Source organism: Jaculus jaculus, chromosome 6, assembly GCF_020740685.1.
Source record: "Jaculus jaculus isolate mJacJac1 chromosome 6, mJacJac1.mat.Y.cur, whole genome shotgun sequence".
NCBI classification, from domain to species: domain Eukaryota; kingdom Metazoa; phylum Chordata; class Mammalia; order Rodentia; family Dipodidae; genus Jaculus; species Jaculus jaculus.
Window position 1 is genome coordinate 149,076,361 of NC_059107.1, and position 21,793 is coordinate 149,098,153.

At 44.7% G+C, this 21,793-nt stretch overlaps 1 protein-coding gene across 1 annotated transcript in view; it reads left to right on the forward strand.

The window, feature by feature from the left end:
• The window catches only part of Rfx4 (regulatory factor X4), a 185,243-nt gene that overhangs the window by 29,628 nt on the left and 133,822 nt on the right, over window positions 1-21,793 (forward strand). Inside the window, exon 2 of the mRNA XM_004650240.2 lies at window positions 52-138. Coding sequence (XP_004650297.1) covers window positions 52-138 — 87 coding nt within the window. The remainder of the gene's footprint in view (window positions 1-51; window positions 139-21,793) is intronic.

The window sequence follows — 21,793 nt, forward strand, 5'->3', positions numbered from 1 at the left end:
GACAAACATAGCAACCCTGTGACTTCTATGTTTTGTTTGTTTTCATTGTAGAGAGCTGGATTGAAAGATGTCTCAGTGAAAGTGAAAACAAACGTTACTCCAGCCACACATCTCTGGGGAATGTTTCTAATGACGAAAGTAAGTGCTTGAAACTCACTCCTCTATGACATCCTTGACATGACCCACTGGGGTGGGGGTGAGGTAGTGCCTCTAGATTGCTAGATTTGGGTGGGTCACCTGAAACAAGACCCTCTCTATCTGTGAACGAAACACTCCAGACCCTCCCTGTAGCCTTCTGCCGAGGGAGTGGTCAGTCACCTGGGCATGGAAATTAGGACCTTGCAAATCCTTGCTGAGACAAAACACCCGGCCAGATGCAGTTCATGGGCTTACAGTTTCAAGGGGAAGCTGCATCATGGCAGGGAAAAGCATGTCAGAGCAGAGACTGGGCATCACGTCTTGCCGCAGTAGCCGGGAGGCAGCGGCAAGAGTGCGCTGGCTTTGGCAAGGGGTGGTTGGACTATAACACCCCAAGGCCTGCCCCAAGTGGCATGCCTCTTCCAGCAAGGCTCCACCTCCTAAAGGCTCCACCAGCTGGGGACTGAGCATGAGGCTTAATCACAAACACCTGAGACTATGAGGGACATTCCGCATTCACACCACCAAACAGAATCATCTCACACAGTGGATCTGCTAGCCTGTGACCCCCAGATTCTATTATGGAGGAGTTCTTGTTGGGAAGATGCAGACCCTGAAAGGGAAAAGCCATTTTCTGCCTCCACCTTGGGTGTGGATTTAAAGTAGCCATGTCAGGGGGTTGTTGTTTTAAAGCTATAAGTGTCTTTGCTACTGGGAAGTGTAAAAAAAAAAAAAAAAAAAAAATTCTTCTGGAAATAGACTAGGAACTAATTATATGGGGGTAACTGCAAGATATAAATTTCCATGTTGACATTATTCCCTGTGCTATGAGAGATGGGACCTTCTGGTGTCTTGTGTTTAAGGAAAGAAAAAAACTTGGGTCTTGTACTTGAGCCTTAAGCACTAAAAAGAGGGCACAGCTTGTAATTGTCATTTCTAACAGGATAAGGGATATTTTTCTCTTGATGGGGACATAGTCTTGGTCTGCCCAGCCACCACCCCCTCCTCCACCCCGCACCTCCCACCTCCCACCTCCCAGGAAGTTTGGAAACCTGTGAAACAGCTTTCTCTGGCAATGTTACTTGGTCATCTACATTTTGCTTCATTTTATAAAATTGAGATAAATTGAACATGAAATGTACAAGTCATACCAATAGTCAAATGATTTCTTTTTTACATATGTTATCCACCTGTGCAGTCACCATCTAGAAAATGCTAAAGAACACTTCCAGCATCCAATTCATTTCAAAAACAAGTTTTGCCTGTTTTTGAAACTTCATGCCAAAGGAATAATAACTCTATTTACACAATTATTTACTTATTAAGGCAGACTCTATGGGCATGCCAAGGCCTCTTGCCACTGTAGATGAACTCCAGATGTATGTGCCACTTTGTGCATCTGGCTTTGCATGGGTACTAGGTATTGAACCTTGCACAGCAGGTTTTGCAAGTGAAGATCTTTAACTGCTAAAGCATCTTCCCACCCTCTATTCTTTTCTTATATGGCTTATTTTTTAAACTAACATCATCCATATCATTACATGTAAGCATTGCTCTTCCGTTTGTTGCCGTTTCATAGTCCGTTGCATAAGTACTTGGATATTTCTGTGGTTTTCTCTGAGTGCTAAGAAGAAAGCACCTTGCAGTGAGGACATGGCTCAGTGGGAAAAGCGCTTGCTGTGCAAGTGTGAAGGTCTGAGTTTGGAGCCCCAGAACCCACACATAGGTATAGAGGTGCATGCCTATATACCTAGTGATGGGAAGGTGGAGACAGAAGGATTCCCAGGACATGTTGCTAACGTATCTGGACAAATCTGTGAGCTCCGGGCTCGGTGGGAGACCCTGTCTCAATAAAATAAAATACAATAAATAAGGAGGAGAGTGGTTGAGGAAGACATCCAACGTCAATTGGCTTCTGGCCTCCATGTGCACATGTACACACTGCCCACACCCCACACGTAATAAACAGAAAATTAAACATCTCTCTTTTAAATTTATTTTTTAAATATTTTATTTGTTTATATATTTATGAAAGACTGGGAGAGAGACACATAGATAGCGAGAGAGAGGATAGGCATTCCAGGACCTCTAGCCATTGCATGCACCACCTTGTGTATTTGGCTTATGTAGGTCCTGGGGAATCAAAGCTGGGTCCTTAGGCTTTGCAGGTAAGCGCTTTAAGTGCTAAGCCATCTCTCCAGCCCTTAAATTTATTTGTTATTAGCATCCAAATAATTGGGTTTCATTATGATGTTTCTGATCAGTGTTTTTTTCTTCCCTCTTCTTTTCCCAGTGTCTCTAATATTCTGATTATTAGGTTCATTTTATTGTGGTAAAACACATACTATAAAATGTACCATTTTAACCATCGCATGTGCACACTCAGTGGTGTTAAGTATGTTCACCTTGCTATGCCGACATTGCTACAATCCATCTCCAGAACTGTTTCCATCTGTGCCCAAACAGCAACTATGAGCAGATTAAGCAACTCCCCATTCTCTCTTCCTCCTGCCTCTGGCAGCTATTAGCCTATGTTCTGTCTGTATGAATTTACTAAGTAGCTCATGTGAGTGAGAATCAGACAGTACTTGCCTGTTTGTGACTGATTTTGCTCACTGTCCTGCCTTCAAGAGCGATTCGTGCTATAGCCTGGGTCAGGATCTCTTTCCTTTCTAAGGTTAAGTAATATTAAATTCTACAGATTTACAGCCTTTTCCGTGTCCATTTGTTTGTCGAGGGACATTGGGTTGTTTACATCTTTTGGTCACTGTAAATAATTCTGTATAGTCTATACAGGCAGCTAGTAAAATCCCTGCTCTCAGTACTTTATGTACATATACACCCAGAATTTGAATTCTTAGCACATATGGCAATTTTATGTTTAATTTTTTTTGAGAAACCACAAACCTATTTTCCATAGTGTCTGCATTCCTAATTTCTCTCTAGCAATGCATTGACGTCCTGATTTCACTGTATCTTAGATATTACTTGTTTCCTGTTTTCTTTTTTGTTTTGTTTGTTCCTCTTTTTTTTCAATATTTTATTTATTTATTTGAGAGAGCTAGAAGAGAGACAGAGAATGGGTGAGCCAGGACCCACAGTAAATTCCAGGTTAGCCTGGGATAGAGCGGGATCCTACCTTGAAACAGTCAGATAAACAGATGGGAACAAGCCCTGAGAAGGTTGGGAGTGTAGCTCAGTGGTACAGCACTTGACTGCTATGCATAAGGCCCTGGGTTTTAGCCCCAGTCCAATACACGTAAAAAGAAAACAATTGACCACGTGAGGATTTATTTCTGGAGTTTCTCTTCTATTTTATCAGTCAGTATATGCATCTGTAAGCCAGAACAACCTTGTAGTTTTATAAATAAGTTTTGGAATGAGGAAATATGAACCCTCTATAATTCTTTTTTCAAGATTGGTTTGTCTTTTTATTCGTTTAGTTAGTTCATTTGGTCCCTTGAGAGTTCATATGGATTTAAAAATGGGGTTTTCAGGCTGGAAAGATGGCTCAGTGAATAAGGCACTTGACATGCAAATGTGAGTGCCTGAACCCACGTAAAAGCTGGGTGCTATGGTGGGCATCTGCCATCTTTGTGCACTGTGGTGAGAAGGGAGGTAGAAACAGGACAATTGCCTGGAAGCTCGTGGCCAGCTAGCCCGGTGAGTAATGAAAGACCATCCTGCCTCAAAACAGGGTGGAAGGAGGACTGACGCCCAGTGTCGTCCTCTGACCTCCACAGGTGTGCCATGGCAGACACGTGTCCATATTCACACACATGAATGCACACACACATGCTTTTCTATTTCTAAAAAAATACTGTGGAGCCAGGTGTGGTGGCACATGCCTTTCATCCCAGCACTCGGGAGGCAGGGGTAGTTCAAGGCCAGCCTGAAACTACATAGTGAATTCCAGGTCAGCCTGGGCTAGAGTGAGATCCTACCTCAATGCCCTCCCCCCCAAAATACTGTTGACTTTTTGGATTGACTCTGTAGATAATTTTGGGAGACATGGAGACATATTGAGTTTTCCAACCTATAAACTCAGGATTTATTTTCATTTATTGGTTTTTAAATTTTATTTAAGTAATCTTTTATAGTTTTCAATGTAAAGGTCTTGGTTAAGTCTATTCCTATCTTATCTTATCCTTTTTTTTTTTTGGAGCTACGGTCTGGATCTATCCCAGGCTGACCTGAAATTCACTGTGTAGTCTCAGGGTGCTCAGGGCTCAGGGTGGCCTTGAACTCATGGCGATCCTCCTACCTCTGCCTCCTGAGGGCCGGGATTAAAGGCGTGCACACTATGCCTGGCATAGCTTATCTTTTTGATACAACTGTAAATGGAATTGCTTTCTTTTTTAAAAAATAGTTTATTACTTATTTGAGGGAGGGAAAGGGTGGGGAGAGAAAGAGAGAGAAGAGGTGTGCCAGGGCTTCCAGCCACTGCAAATTCCAGATTCATGTGCCACCTTGTACATCTGGCTTATGTGGGCCCTGGGGAATTGAACTGAGGTCCTTTGGCTTTGCAGGCAAGCACCTTAACTGCTAGGCCATCTCTCCAGCCCTGGAATTGCTTTCTTAATTTCTTCAGGTTATCTGCTGTTAGTATGTATAAATACAGCTGATTTTTGAGTTAATTTTTTAGTTAGCATGCAAAATGATAGGTTTCATTATGAGATTTTCATCTATGTATATCACCAGTTCCATCAATTTCTCTGCAAATGATACAATATTCTTCCTTATGGCTGAAAAAAAGCCTACTGGATTTGCATATGTATCATATTTTATTTATCCATTCATCTGCTGGTGGTCATGTAGGCTGATCCTCTGTCTTGGTAATAGTGTACAATGCCACAGTAAATGTGGGTGTGCAGGTATCTGTGTGTTGCGCTGACTTAGATCCTTCCGGAGCTTACCCACGAGTGGTGTAGCCAAAATACATGGAATGTCTCGAGAACCCTCACGTCATGCTGGCCCAGCGCCCATGCTAATCTCCTCAGCACCGTTGCAACTTAACATGTAGCACTGATGCAAGAATTGCAACTGAGTCTTGTGTGCTGACCTTGTATTCTAGAACTTTTCTGAATGTATTGATTAGTTCTAACAGGTTGTATGCATGTGGGCATGTGACATGTGTAGATGATGGAGTAACCCAGGTCATCTGGGGATAGAGATAATTTTACCTTTTATGAGGAATTTTGGATCCTTCCTTCTTGTGCATATCTAATTGCTCTGGCTGGTACTCGATTGAACAGAACAAGCAAAACCAGACAATGCTGTCTTATTACTCAGTGAGGAAGCTTCAGTCCTTCACCTGTGAGTATGAGGTTAGTTTTGAGTTTCTCATATGACATTTATTATGTTGGGGAAGTTTCCTTCTAAGTTGATAAGATTTTTTAAAAAATATTTTATTATGAGAGAGAGAGAGAGAATGGGGGCACACCAGGGCCTCCAGCCACTGCAAATGAACTTCAGATGCATGCGCCCCCTTCTACAACTGATTTACGTGGGTACTGGAGAAATGAACCTGGATCTTCCTACATTTTTTTTTTTTAATCATGAGAGAGTTTTGAATTGTACCAAGTGTTTTCTGTATGTCGATTAATATGATCGTATGTTTTTTTTTTCCTCTTTGCTCTGTTAATATGGTCCATTACCTGGAGTTTTCTATGTTGAAAGATCTTTGCATTCCAGTAGTGAAGCCACTTGATCATTGTGTCATCTCATCAGAATGCTGCTAAATTCTATTTGCCAGTGTTTCGGTGAGGAGGTTTGCCGCTGTGCTTACAAGAAGTATTGGCAGTAAGCACTTCTCTTGTAGTGTCTCTCGTTGGTGTCATGGTATAGCTGCCTCTGTAGAATGAATGTGGAAATGCATTGATTTCTGTTGGTATTTTCTTGGGAGTAGAATTGCTGATCACAGGACATTATTGGCTTTAGTGGATACTGCCATAGAGCTTTTTAAAATTTATTTATTTATTTATGAGAAACATGGAGAGAGAGAGAGGGAGGGAGGAAGGGAGAGAATGGGCATGCCAGGGCCTCCAGCCACTGCAAACAAACTCCAGATGCATGTGCCACCTTGTGCATCAGGCTTACGTGGGTCCTGGAGACTCGAACCAGGATCCTTTGGCTTTGTAGGCAAATGCCTTAACTGTTAAGCCATCTCTCCAGCTCTGCCATAGAGCTTTTTAAAATAGTTAGACCAATTTAGACTCCTAGCAGCAATTAACGAAGGTTTCAGTTCCCACTTCCTTGCCATCCTTTGGCATAGCCGTTCCTTTCAATTTTCCCCATTCACGTGGGTGTGTATTGTATGTCATTGTGGTTTAATTTGTATTTCTGTGATTACTAATAGGGGTAGAATTTTATTGTGTGCTTGTTGTTGAACTGTTCATGTCTTCTAAAAAATTATGTTATTCTTAATGACTTATAAGAGTTGTCCTTGAATCCTGAATGGTTTTACCAGATAATCATACTGCAACTATTTTCTCTTGTTGTGTGTGTGTGGTATGTGTACATGTGTGTGCATGTGCAGAGGCCAGAGGCCTGGCTCTATCTCTTCATCACGGCATCTGTGTGCTTTCTTGAAACAAAGACTCACACTGATTCCAGACTTTGAGCCCCAGTATTCTCTGCTCCCCACAGAACCAGGGTTACAGACATACACGGCTATGCCCAGCTGTTTACACGGGTTCTGGGGAATGGAACTCGAGTCAGACCCTTCAGGCCTTCTTGTGGAGAAGCGCTCCTACCTGCTCAGCCATCTCTCCCACCTTGCCATTCTTTTTTTTAAATTAAAAAAAAAATTATTTATTTATTTGAGAGCGACAGACACAGAGAGAAAGACAGATAGAGGGAGAGAGAGAATGGGCGTGCCAGGGCTTCCAGCCTCTGCAAACGAACTCCAGACGCATCCGCCCCCTTGTGCATCTGGCTAACGTGGCACCTGGGGAACCGAGCCTCGAACCGGGGTCCTTAGACTTCATAGGCAAGCGCTTAACCGCTAAGCCATCTCTCCAGCCCAACCTTGCCATTCTTTTTATCTTTTTTTTTTTAAATATTTTTTGTTGGTTATTTATTTATTTATTTGAGAGTGACAGAGACAGAGAGAAAGACAGAGGGAGAGAGAGAGAATGGGCACGCCAGGGCTTCAGTTGTAGAAGGGGGTGCATGCATCTGGAGTTCATTTGCAATGGTTGGAGGCCCTGGTGTGCCCCCATTCTCTCTCTCTCTCTCTCATAATAAAATATTTTTTAAAAAATCTTATCAACTTAGAAGGAAACTTCCCCAACATAATAAAGGCAATAAAACTTTTAACATAAAAAGAAATCTTCATGACCCTGAAGTAGGTAAAATTCCTTAACAGAACACAAAACCCACCAACTATAAGAGAAAGACATGGATCCATTGGAATTTATTAGAATTGGCAACTTCTGTTCATCAAAAAGCTAACATTAAGATAAAAAGAATGGGGCTGGAGAGATGGCTTAGCAGTTAAGCGCTTGCCTGTGAAGCCTAAAGACCCCAGTTCAAGGCTCGATTCCCCAGGACCTATGTTAGTCAGATGCACAAAGGGGCGCACGTGTCTGAAGTTCATTTGCAGTGGCTGGAAGCCCTGATTTGCCCATTCTCTTTCTCTCTCTCCTCCTCTTCTCTGTCTGTCACTCTCAAATAAATAAATAAAAATAAACAAAAAAACTTTTTAAAAAATTGTTTTGAGCCGGGTGTGGTGGCACATGCCTTTAATCCCAGCACTCGGGAGGCAGAGGTAGGAGGAACGCCAGGAGTTTGAGGTCACTCTGAGATTATATAGTGAATTCCAGGTCAGCCTGAGCTACAGTGAGACCCTACCTTGAAAAAAAAAATTGCTTGGGGCCTGGAGAGATTGCTCAGTGGTTAAGGCATTTGCCTGCAAAGCCTAACTTGTGAATCTTCATGTCATGCTGGCTCAGAGACCATGGTAGTCTTCCTGGTTCGATTCCCCAGTACCCACATAAAGTCAGGTGCACAAAGTGACACATGCATCTGGAGTTCTGTTTACAGTGGCTAGGGGCCCTGGAGTGTCCATTCTATCTGTATGTATGTCTCTCTGTCTCTCTCTCTTCCACTTTGTGCATCTGGCTCCACATGGGTACTGGGGAATTGAACCCAGGCTGTCAGACTTTGCAAGCAAGTGCCTAATTTGACCACCAAGCAATCCCTCCAGCACCACCCCCCTTTATTTTTTAAGCAATTTTTAACTCAGTGCCATTTGTTGAGAAGGTCATCCTTTGCTCACTGAATCCCACTGGTGCCTCTCATAAATTAGCAAGTAATACATGTTTGATCTGAGTCTGGGTCTAGATTTTCATTCCAAACTGTTAAGTCTTTTTCTTGAGCCAATACCAGTCTTTATTGTTGTCCTTTTATAATAAATTATGTCCTTTTCCTTTTGTTTGATTTTTGGGACAGAATCTCACTGTGAAGCTAGCCAGGCTGGCCTTGAACTCACAATCCTCTGACTGTCCCCCTAGTTCTGGGATTATAGATGCACACCACCACACCCTGCTTCTTTTCTCCTCCTTCTTCTTTTCCTTCTCCTTGTCCTCTTCTTCTTCCTCCTCCTTTTTTCTTCTTCTGTAGAATGTTTTTGGTAACCTACTTTCTTTAAAATTTTATATAGACTTTAGAATCAGCTTGTGAATGTTCACATATGCAAAAAAATCTACTCAGAATTTTTTTCTTCTGGAATATTCTTTTGGACTATTTTTATTTATTTATTTATTTGCAAGGAGAGAGATGGGAAGACAGAGAGAGAGAGAGAGAGAGAGAGAGAGAGAGAATGAATGGATGTGCAAGACCCTCTAGCCCCTGCAAATAAACTCCAGATGAATGCACCACTTTGTACGTCTGGCCTTACGTGGGGGAGTTGAATCAGGTCATTAGGCTCTGCAGGCAAGCACCTTAACCACTGAGCCATTTCTCAAGCCCCTTCTTCTTGGATTTTTATTAGGATTTCATTAAATCTATAAGACAGTGGGAAAGACTGACATCTTAACAGCCTTAAGTTTCTAATGTACATGTGCAATATTAGAGCTCTGTGTATCTAAGCATCTTTAATCTTTCTCAGCAGTGTTTTCGAATTAGTAGTAGCTAATATATGACAATATAATTGTTTTTCTAAGTACAAGTAGTTTACTTATGAATTTTCTTCTTTTGGTGGGGGGAGATGCTGAGGATCAAACCTGTGGTCTTTCACATGTCAAGGAAACACTAGCACTAGGTAATAGCCCTTGTTTCTTTGAGATAAGGCCTTGCTAAGGCTGGCCTCAAACCTTCTCTCCTTCTGCTTCAGCCCCCTTTGCATCAGATTTCAAAGGAAATTACTTGCAAAACCTGCTGGCCTAGCAATTACCTTCCCCCCTCACTTGTAAGCTGGATGTAAAAAGTAGTGCACGTGTCTGGTTCATGTGTGCCTCCTCCTGCACACACATGTGCAAATACGTAAAATTTGTTTTTTAAAAAATAACTCAATGCTGTCACTGACATTGAGTTTAAGAAAACAAAGCTTGTTTAAACTTGGATCACCTATTCTTATTCCTTTATCCTTCCTCTTTAGCTTTTTGGAGAGAGGTTCATGGAGTATTTGTTTTCCTCTGCCTGGAGATACTCTCCAGCCATACATTCTTTCAGGGTGGAAGTGTTAGAGATGATGATTCTCCTCTCATGATGTCTACATCACATCACTCCTTCCCACTTCACACCCACTGCAAGCCAGGGCACTGTATGAGTTTAAGCATTTACCTCATTCTGACCCTCTGAGCTTTGGCTTAGTGTCTCACTTTTAACTATGTCTGATGCCCCACAAGACATTATCATGTTGTTTTAAGTATCAGTATTTATTTATATTGGTTCATATACTCACTCTGTACAAGAATCTTTATTTCTGTCAGCAGTTCTCTGCTTCCACATTTTACTTCCATGTGGAGAAATTGCTTCCCATTTCTCGCAGTGCTGTGCAGTGTTGTACAGGTTGTGGCAAGTGTCTTTAGCCCACCTGTACTTCTGAAGGCTATGTGTGCTGGGTATAAAATTCTAGGTTGGTGGGTATTTTCTTTTTCTTCTTCTTCATATTACTTTAAAGTTGTGTTCCATCATGTTCTAAATTCCAAAAATTGTTTATTGGACATGATCAGATTTTTTGAAATGTGCTTTTTTATTCATTGCTGTTTTTATTTTTTTTTAAATAGTGTATTTAGTTACTTATTTACTTGAGAGAGAGATAGAGATAGAGATAGAGAGAGAGAGAGAGAGAGAGGGAGGGAGAGAGAGAAGGAGAATGGGCATACCATGGCCTCCAGCCATTGCAAATAAACTCCAGACATATGTGCCACCTTGTGCATCTGGGTTTACATGTATGCTGGGGAATCAAACCCAGGTCCTAAAGCATTGCAGGCAAGAACCTTAACAGCTGAGCAATCTCTCCAGCCCTGACTTTATTCTTTTTTGGGGTGTATGTGTGTGTGTATGATGTGTGAATGCATGTAAGTATGGACACGTGTGTGCTATGGTGCACATGTGGAGGTCAAAGGAAAACTTTGGTGTGTTGGTCCTTATTTCGGGCAAGGTCTCCCATGATTCTCTATGCTGTGTACCAGGATAACTGGCCCACAAGCTTCCAGCAGATTTTCCTATTTGTGTCTCCCTTCTCACTGTAGACATGCTGAGGGTTACAGATACCCATTACAGCACCCAACTATGCATGGGTTCTGGGAATCCAACCTCAGGTAGTCATGCTTTCACAGTAAGTGCTTCATCCACAGAGCCATCTCCCTAGCCTTATTCTTTTTTTTTTAATTTGAGAGAGAGAGAGAGAGAGAGAGAGAGAGAGAGAGAGAGAGAGGGAGAGAGGGAGAGAGAGGGAGAGAGAGGGAGAGAGAGAGAGAATGGATGTGGCCAGGGCCTCCAGCCACTACAAATGAACTCCAGACACATGTGCCACCTTGTGCATGTTGCTTACATGGGTACTGGGGAATTGAACCTGGGTCCTTTGGCTTTGCAGGTAAAATACCTTAGCTGCTAAGCTATCCCTCCAGCCCCCTAGCCTTATTCTTTTATTTTATTTTCACTTTCTTTCTCACAATTTCCTACATGTATAAGATGTATTTTGAGAGCTTGTTTGGAGGTTCAAGCAGGGGAGTGCAGCTACTCAGATACCCTTGACTGAAGACCAGTCCTCCTCTTTTTGGGGAAGGTCATCCTCTTTGATCAAGCACACAGCTTCAGGAGGGACGTGGGGGAGGAAGGGGACACCCACCTGGTCAGCCACATAAGTCAATTCATTCCTGACAATCAGTGGGGTGACAGATGTTGCAGCCAGAATGCAATCACATCCAATATAATGCATTTTGATCATATTCACCCGATTACCTTATCTTCTCCCCATTCCTGCTAAACCTCATGTCCTACTGAGTTTAATTAGGGTGTGTTGCATGAATATGGGGGTGGTAATTAACTGGGGCAAGGTCAACTTAACAGTGGTTACACCGCTGAAGAACATGGCTCCCTTTTACCCAGTAACCAGTCATTTCTCTCCGAGTCTTGGTGGGGGGTGATATACATGTCCCCCCTTGAGAACTGAGCACACAGTTAGTAGTCACTTATTCTCAGCACTTTGGCCAGATATGTGCATCTGCATTGACTTCTGCACTACAAAAAGAAACTTCTCCAGTCTGGAGAGATGGCTCAGTGGTTAAAGACACTTTCTTGCAAAGCCTGATGACCTGGGTTTGAATCCTCAGTACCCACAAAAAGCCAGATTCACAAAGTGGTACAAGTGTCTGGAGTTCATCTGCAGTGGCAGGAGGCCCTGGTGCACCCGTTTTTGCTTCCTCCTTCTCTCTGTCTTTCTAGTGACTTCTCCTTCTCTCTCTCTCTAATAAATAAATAAATATTAAAAAGGTAACTTCTAAGATTGAGGCTGAGAGAGACACTAATCTCTCTGGACATAAACATACATATCTTAAAGGCAGCAGATCTATTTTTATTCTTTTGGATGCAATGTATTTTTTTTTTCTTTTTGCTTCTTGCTGTTGTTGAAATTTTTTCTTTATTTTTGGCTTTTTCTAGCTTGAAGTACACACATGGATTCCTTGTATTTATCCTTCTGGTTCACTGAGTCTCTTGAATCTACAGATTGTCATCAGATCATAGAATTCTGGGCTATTGTCTCTCAGATCTACTTATGCCCTCCTTTCTTTCTCCCCTATGTCTAGAACTCTAAGCACGTGAATATTAGACCTTTGATGCATCTTTCATGTTTTTGGCATTTTGCTCGGGGCTGTTCATCTTTCTCCTATTAGTCCTCAATTTTTTAAATTCTTCTGCCTTTCAGATCTTAGTTTCCATTTTCCCTCCTCCTCCTCCTTCTCCTTCTCCTCCTTAGTTTTGAGGCAGGATCTCACTCTAGCCCAGACTGACAATGAACTCGTTCTGTAGCTCCAGACTGGCCTTGGACTCTTGGCGATCCTCCTACATCGGTTTCATGAATGCTGGAACTAAAGGTGTGCACCACCATACCCAGCTTAGTTCCCATGTTCGGTCATGCCCTGTCTGCTGCAGGGATAGCACAGAAGTAATGCTCAGAAAAAAAAAAATCAAGAGTTAGGTCTTAAGCTGGGCGTGGTGGCGCACGCCTTTAATTCCAGCACTCGGGAGGCAGAGGTAGGGGGATCACTGTGAGTTCAAGGCCACCCTGAGACTCCATAGTGAATTCCAGGTCAGCCTGGGCTAGAGGAGGCCAAGTCCCATAGCTGTCAGCTACCATTTCTCTAGGACCTAGAAACCAAATGACTCCAGCCTATATCCTGGGCAGGAGCCACACCCTTCCCTTTCTATTCCCAAGCTGTGGGAAACTATGTTTGCTTGTGGCCACGTGTGTTGTGCATGTGTGGGAGATGGCATGTTTGTGGCATATATGCGTTGGAGGATCATGGCATGCATGCATGTCCGTTGCACATGTGTGGGAGAGGGTCTCTGAATGTATGCATGCTTGTTTCACATGCATAGGAGAGGCGCTCTCTGCATGTATGTGTGTTGCATGTGTGCAGGAAGGGGTCTCTGCACACATGCAAGCATGTCTGTTATGTAAGTGTGGGAAAGGGTCTGTGCATGTGTGCATGTCTGTTGTGAATGTGTGGGACAGAGTCTCTTTCTCCTGGGAGTCAACACTGGGTCACGCTTTGGCCTCCCCGCGCAGTTCCTGACAGCTGCTCTCTTGCTCTCTTGCCTCCCCCTGAAAGCTCGCTTCTTCCTTTTCCTTCCAACTCTCCTGACTCACTCCAGCCATGACTGACTGACTGGAGGTGACAGAGGATATTCATAGCACAAGAAAGGGAAGGGCTTGAACTCAATGGCATGACGGCATAGGAAACCCAAGGCCACAGTGGGTCACAAAGTAATGTGACTTGTTATTAAGTTAAAATAGCACCAAGTTCCAAGGTTATATAAGTGAAAGTTACATGTCTCTCCACTCACCTCAGTCAGCACGATTTAGTTTACCATCTAATTTGAGGTTTTGTAACTTCACAAAAGGAGTTCCAGAGAAGAGGAAATGTGGTTAAATCTTACTTAAACTTTTTAAAGATAGATTTTTCTTACTTATTTAGTTATTTGAGAGAGAGAAAGAAGCAGAAAGAGACACACACACAACACACACACACACACACACACACACACACACACACAGAGAGAGAGAGAGAGAGAGAGAGAGAGAGAGAGAAAGAGAGAGAGAGAGAAAAAATGGGCATGCCAGAGCCTCCAGCCACTGCAAACAAACTCCAGATGTACATGCCTCTTGTGCATCTTGGCTTACGTGAGTCCTGGAGAATTGAACCAGGTCCTTTGGCTTTGCAGGCAAATGCCTTAACTGTTAAGCCATTTCTCCAGCCCTTACTTAAATTTTTTTTCCAATAAGAAAAGTGACCAAATAAATAAATAAAAATGAACAAAAAATATTTTTAAAAAGGGCTGGAGAGATGGCTTAGCGGTTAAGCGCTTGCCTGTGAAGCCTAAGGACCCCGGTTCGAGGCTCGATTCCCCAGGACCCACGTTAGCCAGATGCACAAGGGGGCGCAGGCGTCTGGAGTTTGTTTGCAGTGGCTGGAGGCCCTGGCGTGCCCATTCCCTCTCTGTCTGTTTCTTTCTCTTCCTCTCTTTATGTCACTTTCAATTAAATAAATAAAAATGAACAAAAAATATTAAAAAAAAGAAAAGTGACCAAAAGAACTGCTGGTTTTTATTCACTGGGAAGAGGAAGAGGCTGGGGTGAGGCAGGTGGCCCCAGGAGAAAAAGTTGAGGCCTGCTTCCCAGTCCAGGGAGGCGTGGGCAAATGCTCCCCGCCAGCATCAGAAAGGACTGGGGAGTCCAGGACAGGGGACTGCTTCTACCTGGAGTCCGGCTGTCCGGCTTTCACTTGCATAATTCCTCCTCATAATTCCTTTCGGTGGTGGTGGGGATGGAACCAGGGCCATGCATGCTTAGCATGCATACTGCTAAGATACACCCCAGCCCCTGGCTGCTTTAAAAGAATGGAGTTTTCAGCAGTGGAGAGATTGCTTACTAGTCAAAGGCATTTGCTCTGCAATACCGCTGACCAAGTTAAGCCCCCTCCAGCCCCCCAGTGCCCAATGCAGTGGGAGGCAGAGCCAGGAAAGTCCTGAACTTCATGAGCCAGCTAGACCGGCTTTCCCAGTAGCCAAACAAGACAGACTCCATCTCCAAGAAGGAGGAAGGCAAAGACCGACTCCACACTCACAGATGGAACTGTCTTTACGGGGTGTCAGGTGAAAGGCCACTCTCTGACAACTACAGGGTTATGAATGAAGACACCCGCAGGCTCCACCCTTCCCCGCCTTCGCCTCTGCTCTGACATCACGGCTTCCCAGTCTGCCCCTGGGGTCTGTTCTTCTGTCTCAGCTTCTGCACTTGGCTGGTGCCCAACAAGGTGCTCCTTCCCCCCTACAGGGCTCTTCTGCCCTCCCACAGTCACCATGGTCACATGTCCCCGAGATCCATCCACAGTCACGGTGGCCATAGTTTCCGGAGAAGAAGGAAGTGTGTTGGAGAACATCTCGCTGGCGTCCTAGAGCCTGATACGCAGTAGGTGTGAGGAAGTGCTGGCGAGGCACAGAGGTCACACACAGGGGACTAAAATGGCCTATAAAGCCAGACCAGTTGTCAGCTCCCCAGCGCCATTTAACCCTTTGGCTAGAATCTTCCTTTAGATGGCTGTTCCCCAATGAGTTGAGAACATCTGTTCAAATTTCATGGAGATGTTTTGGAATGCATTTGGTTCGAATCCCAATTTGATGATTTAAAAGGTCTTCATTGAGAAATCTTGCCCCCCACCCATCTTCCTTTTTCCACCTCTTCTTCAAGCTTCCTAGTAGTAACTTTTTGGGGGGGGGGGTTTTCGAGGTAGGGTCTCACTCTGGTCCAGGCTGACCTGGAATTAACTCTGTAGTCTCAGGGTGGCCTTGAACTCATGGCGATCCTCCTACCTCTGCCTCCTGAGTGCTGGGATTAAAGGCGTGCGCCACCACGCCTGGCCAGTAACCATTTTTAATCATTTGTCATATATGTTTCCAGTGTTTCCTTATGTTAATAAGAAACATGGAAGTGTTTTGGTTTTTGTTTCTTTTTTGGCACTACTTTCTTACACAAAAACTGTCATATCATATGCGTTGTGATGTGGCTTGTTTGGTTCACTATCTTATCAGTCCTCCCAGGAGTGTTCTGTGTTTGCAAAAAGAGAGGGGGCACCTGCGTTCTTCCACCTGCCTGGTTTAAGTCTTTACTAAGAAGCGGAGTATCCCATGGAGGATGTATCGCTGTCGACTTCAACAGAGGGATATCTGAGCTATCTCCAAGCATGTGGGCAAGCTGAAACCAAGAGACCTAAATATGTGTCATTTTGGACATCTAGGTATAGCTGGGGGATCTGCTCCCAGATGGGAGGCTGATGGATAAAGGACATTTGGGTTTGGGTGACAATGTTAAGTGACCCTCCACCTGAGGAGGCACCATCGTGTACTTCCTTTGTGAGGCAGCAGGATACCTGTTCACCACAGCCTCTCAGCAGAGCTCTGCAGCCTCAGTCATCCAATTATCATGAAATCTCAGTGCCCTTTCTCCTTTCATTGATGATCACTGACCATTTTCTCACCTTTCCAAAGGCTTGTATTTTCCCCATCAACTTTCGAGCACTTTGTCAACTTATGCTTCAGGTTCCCAGATTCTTACCTCCTGGTTTAAGGGAGTTCTCTTGTCTGGTGGGTAGATAAGTCTGTGACGGGATCCATTTTTCCCAAGGCAGTCATCATCTTTGAACTTATGTCATATTCTCTTTTCCCTTACGAAGTCATTTTGGAAGTTTATCAAACGTTTATGACTTTTGGGTTTCATATCTAAGTTTGACGGGCCCCTCCCTAGGGCGAGGTTATGAAGGAATTTACCCAGAAGAGGGAAAGGAAACAGGTGTGGTGCCCCTCAGAGCCATACTGCCCACTCACTGTTTTGTTTGGGGCTCAGCCCTGTTCCCACGGGGAGAAGGATTCCCTGCCCAGTCGCTCATGCTCACCACCAAGGGCCTGGGTGCCACACACTCTGACCATCAGCTGGTGTTCTGAGTCGAGGTTGGGAAGGAGGTAGAGATGGGGAAATGAAACATTTGGCAGCGACCCATTCCCAACAGGTGAGGTCTGGCCAGGTGCAGCCAGGCCAGGACAATGAAAGGAAATAGAATTAGAACTTGGACGTGAAACTCAAGACTCCCACAAACTTGAACCTTTCCTGAGATTTGAAAAGGCATAATTAATTTAGAAACGTTCTTCCTCGACAGGAAACGCTGCCAACTGGTCTCAGGGCAGGAAATATTCTAGAACAGGTCTCTCAGAGTGTGGTGGAGTCTGTCAGCAGAAAGTGAATCATTAGGAAGAGATGATTAGGCAGACACAATGGTCCCTGAAGCCTTCAGTCCGTTACTCAGGCCTGAAAAGAGAGGGGGGCTCATAAGTGCTTGGGTTTGGGAGGGTTTTGATGGCAATGAGACTTGATCCTTATCTCCATTCACAATGCCTGTAACTATGTGTCCTCCAACTGCTTTACGTCTGCGAGCCTGTTTCATCCTCTCTAGACGGGGAAAATGCCAATTACTACACTGGGTGAAGCAATGCATTTGATGTTTCACATGTATTAAGTAGTCAATGCCTAAGACAGCTGTGAAAATTCAACACAGTCACATGAAGAGCTCAGCACAGCTCTTGGTACCTTGAGTCACCAATAAGCGTTCCTCCACATACTGGTAATCTGTGTGTGTTCTGAAGCTAGGTGGGAAGGCTCAGCATTGAACTTGGCATTACTGAAACCATTCCTTCATTACACAAACACTTCTTGAACGCCAGCATGTGTGGGTGCTAGAGACACCCAGAGTGGGGTCTGCACTCTCCTGAGCTTGCAGACCAGCAGGACAGCTGTAAGCTGAGGGTTTGGGTCCTTGCAAAATTTATGTATGGACACTTAGCTCCAAAGGTGTAGCAGTTACCTTCTCATTGCTATGACGAAACACCTGACCAAAAGTAGTTTATGGGTGAAAAGGGTAAAAGGCTAATATTTTTTTTATTAGATATGGACATATTTATTATTTAAAGAATACATGTTGGTACCATTCTTTCTCTTCTCCCTTTCCCTTTTCTGAAGAGGCCTTCCTCCTTGGGAATGCAGGTCAATCCCATGGGGATTGTGGATCATGTATTACGGGGGCAGCTGTCAGTTATGGGGGAGAGGCAATGTCTCTGCACAAAATGTCTCAACTTGTGGCTCTAACAATCGTTCTGCCCCCCCTCTTCTGCAAAATTCCCTGAGCCATGTTGGGAGCATTTTAAATCTACTTCAGTGACGGGCACTTAGGAGCCTCTGGATCTCTGGTTTGGTAGGTGTTGAGTGTCCTCAGTTTTATCTCCATCGCTCTCGTGCTGATTTCAGATTCACTGAGAAAGCAGCACTCTTGCTCATCTCCCCAGTTCCTCTGTGGTTTCAGCTGGGGCCAGGGTGGAGTGCACTGGGCTGTTTATCTCCTCATGTCCAGCTCCTGTCTGAAAAAGAGAAGCAGAATCTCCAATGGAGAGTGACATCAGCACTGGTTAAGTGGGATGACCATTATTAACGTAGAGAGAATTTAAAGGGTGTGGACCCTCTTATAGTTGGGCTTATCTGAGGTTTTATCATGGCGGGGAAAGCATGGCAAGAGCAGACAAGCTGAGGGCCTCACACCTCCTGGCAGCAGGAAGGAGGGAGCTGAGTGCTGGGTTTGGCGCTGGGCTGGGCTACCACAGCCTGCCTCTTGTAACACACCTTCTCCAGCGAGACCCCACCTCCCAAAGGCCCATCGACTTTCCCAACTTGCCACCAGCTGAGGATCAAATATTCAAAACACATGAGCCTATGGGGGATACTTTTCATTCAAACCACCACACAAGGTGATGTTGTCTGGAAATGAGGACTGGGGAGGTGGTAAGGATGTGTAAGTGGAACCCTCATGAATGACAGAAGTGTCCTGTAAGGGAAACGTCAGAAAGCTGCCTCACCCGCTCAGCATTGGCGGTGGGGGGGGGGGGGGGCGGCAGCGCAGCATGAGCAGAGAGCCACCTAGGAACCAGGAAAGAATCTCTCACCAGATACAGAATTTGCTGCTGCTTTGATCTTGAACCTCCCAATCTCCAGAACCACGAGAAATAACCTTCTGTTCTTTACCAGCCATTCAGTTATAAGCATTTAGTTAAAGCAGACGGAGTCGAGTAAGACAATCAGTGACTATTGACTGCACCCTGCAGTGAGGGCTTTGTCAGTGAGCAGACTGAATGAATATCCTGTTCCGATGCAGTGCTGGCCTCACCCAGCCCCAGGAGCAGGACTGTGATCCGGGGGCACGAACCCCATAGAGAAACCACTGTGTTTGTCACGGGGTGTACTGGTCTCACATAGACATCCACACAAGAACTCCGTGCTCTTGGTATCATTTTAACTTTATTTTACAGGTGGGGAGACTGAGGGACCAGAAGGTTGCTCTAGGCCACATGTCTAGGAAGTGGTGGAGCCAGGATTTGAGCCTGGAATGTTGGCTTGTAGGGTTTGTACAGGAGACAAGTGCAGAGAGAGGAGCAGAGTGGTTCACCACAGGGAACTGCATGGAGAAGCCTGTGGTGTCCCAAAGGGGAGCAGGCGGAACGGTAAGAGGACCAGACACTGGGTAGCATTCTGCTGGGGGATCTTGAGGCAGCTAGCTGTCTGTGGCTTGGGCAAGACCAGCGAGTGATCACTGGAGAGTGATGGATCTGGGAATTCCATTGGCCTGAAATAGCCTTTTATAAGAATCTTATCTGATTTGAGGTGTTTCTGCCTAGCAAGATGGAAGAGGCGTTTTGGTAGGACAAATTCCTAAAAATCTCTATCAACTGTGGCTGCTTCCACCTCCCTACAATGTGCTCTCCTGCCCCCTGTATACAGAGCTCTTCTGCTTCAGAGCCTGGGCGAGGCTCACACCTGACATTCAGAATTGCCAAAGCTTTTTGGACCTGTGCCCCCCGCTCCCCTGCTCCCCAACAATGCCTGCCAAGGACTTTCACTTTATTTGCTGGATTATTTAGGCTCAAGAAAGCAGGAACTATGTCTGATTTTTCTCAGCTTTTAGAACTTGGAATAGAGGTGGAAAGTCATAGACATTCAATAATTATTTGATGGATGAATAACTAACCCTGCAGGAGGATTAGGATTGATGGTCCCCAAATACAAGGCCCAGGCCCCTTGAAGGGAAGGAGGCAGGGCTTTTTTCAGACCCTGGGCACAAAGTCACTCCTAGTGTAGAAGGCTGAACGAGCCCAAGAGGCCAAAAGCACTTGATTGATGATGGAGCCAAAGGCCCACACTGGCTTTGATTGAGCCGTTTGCTTAAATATGATCAGTAGTCACTCATTGGCTGAGCATCATGTATGAGCCACTCCCCATTGGCGAGCCATGTAGCTTCATGAGAATAATGCAGCCCTACCAATATATACGTAAAGCTTTCTTCTAATACTGCTGAGAGGTATAAAACGAGACAGCCCACGGAATATGAATCACAGTGCCTAGCTTAAGAACATGACCACCGAATGCTAGTATTATTATAGTATTCTTTTAAAAAGGCAGATAACTTTTAACTTACGTTTTTATATTTGTGTGTGTGTATGTGTGTGTGTGTGTAGCTCATGTATGTATGTCTGTGCAGGTACATGTGCACATGTGTGTAGAGAACAGAGCTAGATGTTGCGTGTTTTCCTCAATCTCTCTCCACCTTATTATTATTAGTAGTATTTTGAGGCAGGGTCTCTTACTGAACCTGGACCTCTTCACCAATTCAGCTCCACTAGCTGGACAACAACCCCTGGGTGCCCTCTTGTTTCTACCTTCCTGACACTAGGATTACAGGCTTGTGTGGTTCCTGATTTATTCTTTTTAGCGAGACAGAGAGAAATAGAGACAGGGAGAGAGAGAAAATTGGCGCATCAAGGCCTCAGCCATTGTAATTGAACTCCAGATGCTAGCACCACCTAGTGGGCATGTGCAACCTTGCGCTTGCCTCGCCTTTGTGTGTCTGGCTTACATGGGATTTGGAAAGTCGATCGTGTGTCCTTAGGCTTTGTGTTAGTCAGGGTTCTCTAGAGGAACAGAACTGCTGGAATGAATTATTTTAAAATGGAATTTATTGGATTACCTTACAGTTATACAAAAGCAGTTGCAGGCCTGAGAATCAAGGAACCTGGTAGCTGCTCAGTTTACGTGGCAAGATGCCTCAGCAGTCAATCCGGCACTGCAGATGGTACTGGAAGGCCTGGAGGCTTCCTGAGGAGCTGCTGGGTTTTGATCCATGCAGGTCGTCAGTTGATGCTGGTCTTCAGTCCGTACTGGTTTTCAATCCATACTGGAAGGCAGTGGGCAGCTCCAGCAGCCAAGTGGGAAGAAAGAAGGGGCTCTCTTCACCCAGCGCTTCCTTATATGAAGTCCCCCTCTGAGAGGGGCTGCCCACTCTGGGGGAGGGACTTCCTTTTCAGTTACTCCTTCCTGGAAGCAACCTCGGAGACCCACCAGAAAGGGATTTCTGTGGATTCCTAAACAGGCCAAGTTGACAATACGGTAACTATCACAGGCTTCGCAGGCAAGCTCCTTCACTGCTAACCCATCTCCCCAGCCCAGTTCCTGACTTGTATGTGGGTGCTGAGGGTCTTCGTGCTTATATGTGAAGCACTTTACTGACTGAGCCATCTTCTCAGCCCACGTTGTTATATTTAATTCTCGAAACATCCTTGTGGTGGAAGCTCTGGTTGTTCCTTTCCAGGTAAAGATCCTCAGGCTTGGATGATTACTGTGCAACCCCCCACACAGAATTCAGGACAAAGATGGGATTCAAATTTTCTGTCCATTCATTGAGATCAGCACTGGAGTCACTTGTCTCCATTGCAAAGTTTAATTGGGAAAAGGAGACCAGTGTCATCAGAACACAACACACTGGTGGAGTCCCAGAGGCAGGGATTCCTCCTCTCAGAGGATGCCACCTCAGGGTTCCACTCTTGAGTTTCATTC